Below are 2,222 nucleotides of genomic sequence, written 5' to 3' on the forward strand. Positions count from 1 at the left end.
ATATAAAAATAAAATATTTAGCATATTAGCATACACATTTATATTCAGCATATTAGCAAACACACTTGTTGTCTGGCTGATTTGTGATTTGTTTTTGTATTCTGTCTGTTTGGTTGTTATTCCATTTTTGCAAACCTATACACACCTCCACAGATACTCAGATACATAGCTGCTCACTATAGCTGCGCAGCCCTCTGCTTAACATGATTCAGCGCTAACATTCTTGTGTGCATGTGCTCTTGTGTGTCCATCTGGTCTCTGTGTGTCTTTCATGCACATGACAGCATGGAAGTGAAATGCGTATTTGTCTTAGTGATCATGTGCTTCTTCTTGGTAGAGACATTTTTTTTGTCTGTTTGTTTTTTGAGTTCTGTGTTCATTGTGGTACATTTCTTCTTTCTTCTTTCTTAAATAAGTAAAGATATTTATCAACTTTAGTTATTCTACGAACAGGAGGCGCATAACAGCAAATAAATTCTGTCCAACGTGATTAGACATGAGAGGTGTAGATCTTAAAAGTGACCTCTCCTTGGCTTTGTTTGGATGTCACCATAGAGATGAAATACCCTCCCTGACATGTTCCCATCTTTGAGTGTCAACTTGACCTGTGGCCCCGAGAGTGACTGTGGTCATTTAACACCCACAGGGAGAAATGGTGTCACATGACCCAGGAGGAGAGAGACGACACATCAAGGTTCAATGAGAATATCGCCTTCGGACAGCTAGGGTGAGACCATTGTGTGTGTGTGTGTGTCTGTGTGTCTGTGTGTCTGTGTGTGTGTGTGTGTGTGTGTGTGTGTGTGTGTGTGTGTGTGTGTGTGTGTGTGTGCTGACTGAGATTGACACCATCACGCACAGACAGAGAGCGGTTTATGTTTGTGTCTAAGTAAGTGTGTATGTGTGTACTTTCTGCAATTTCAATCTCCACCCGGTGTGTGTGTTTGCCTTTAGAACCTTCACCCACAACATGTTGGCCTTTGGCTTGAGCAAGAAACTATGCAATGACTTCCTGAAAAAGCAGGCGGTCATAGGAAACCTAAATGAAGGTAAACTACAGTTTCATTAATTGCTGCTCTTCCTGGACTCTCCACTTTGCACTATTGTATATACTCCTTGTATATACTTTTTAAGACTTATTGGATTGTTGACCATTGCACTGTTGTATTGTATTGTTTTGCACTGTTGTATTGTTTTGTGTTGTGTTGTATATTTGAGTAATATGTGTAAGCACAGTGAGAGCCACTGCACCAAGACAAATTCATTGTTTGTGCAAACTCACTTGGCCAATAAAAGCTGATTCTGATTCTGTTTCAGTGGCTCTAACAAAGCTGCATGTAACATGAATATGTGTTTAGTGTGGCCTAAGTCAGCAATGCAGGCTCACATGATGTTCTCCTCGCTTGTTTTGCTGTAAGAGTTGATGTGTTCAGTGGAAATTAAGTTGGTTGTTCCTGTTTTACCAGAGCAATACAAGCTACTGAGTGACCACATCCAACAGATGGCTCAGGAGTGAGGGAGAGGAGAGGAGAGGAGAGAGCAGCTCGCTGCAGTGAAGGCTTGGACTCCAACACAAAACCCACACACCCAGTGCATATGAGGAGACACACACACACACACACAAATATATGTATACATATATACACAGATATACACCTTCATACTTCCATACATACACATACACATAAAACACACAGATATTAACATTCATGATACACTTGTAGCTTTTCCTTATCCGACAGTCCATCTCTCACACTACACAAGCTCTTAGGCTACAGAAACAAAATCTCTAAAAACGTCTCCCAGCTACTGGTCATGTTTGCCCCTTGAAGAATACTGCCACTTTGAAGTGTTTTTGGGTGGTTGTTACGTCAAATATGAAGTGTCTATCGCAGTTTGAAGATAAGGATTGCTGACATTAACTATATCAACTAAAATATTTGCTCTGAACTCACAACATATCTTATCTAGATGTTAGTCTTCCTTGTTTGATTTATGGCTACCTTCTTACCTTAAGTCAATTATTTTAAGTTTGTCTGTGGCCTTATTTATGAACCTAAGAGAATTCTCCATGTTGTTAAAGTGCCTTTGAATAAGTTAAATCAGATTTTCCTTATTTTTTTTTTTCTTATTACTGAGTATAGTGTTGCATGTTGAGTAACGAATATCAGCAACAGTCCTGGTATATCAGCATAACAGCATGCATATCAGAACTCACAGTCCTG

The 2,222-nt window shown here is 39.7% G+C and overlaps 1 protein-coding gene across 1 annotated transcript in view; it reads left to right on the plus strand.

Annotated features, from left to right (window-relative positions):
- The window catches only part of kiaa0513 (KIAA0513), a gene marked incomplete at its 5' end in the record, with an annotated part of 8,790 nt that extends 7,019 nt beyond the window's left edge, over positions 1 to 1,771 (plus strand). The window contains 3 exons of the mRNA XM_080841898.1: positions 647 to 727; positions 952 to 1,046; positions 1,464 to 1,771. Coding sequence (XP_080698024.1) covers positions 647 to 727; positions 952 to 1,046; positions 1,464 to 1,513 — 226 coding nt within the window. The 3' untranslated portion in view covers positions 1,514 to 1,771. The remainder of the gene's footprint in view (positions 1 to 646; positions 728 to 951; positions 1,047 to 1,463) is intronic.
- Between the last annotated feature and the right edge of the window lie 451 nt (positions 1,772 to 2,222).

The sequence above is a fragment of the Sprattus sprattus genome (genome assembly GCF_963457725.1).
Source record: "Sprattus sprattus genome assembly, chromosome: 7".
Classification (NCBI taxonomy): Eukaryota; Metazoa; Chordata; class Actinopteri; order Clupeiformes; family Clupeidae; genus Sprattus; species Sprattus sprattus.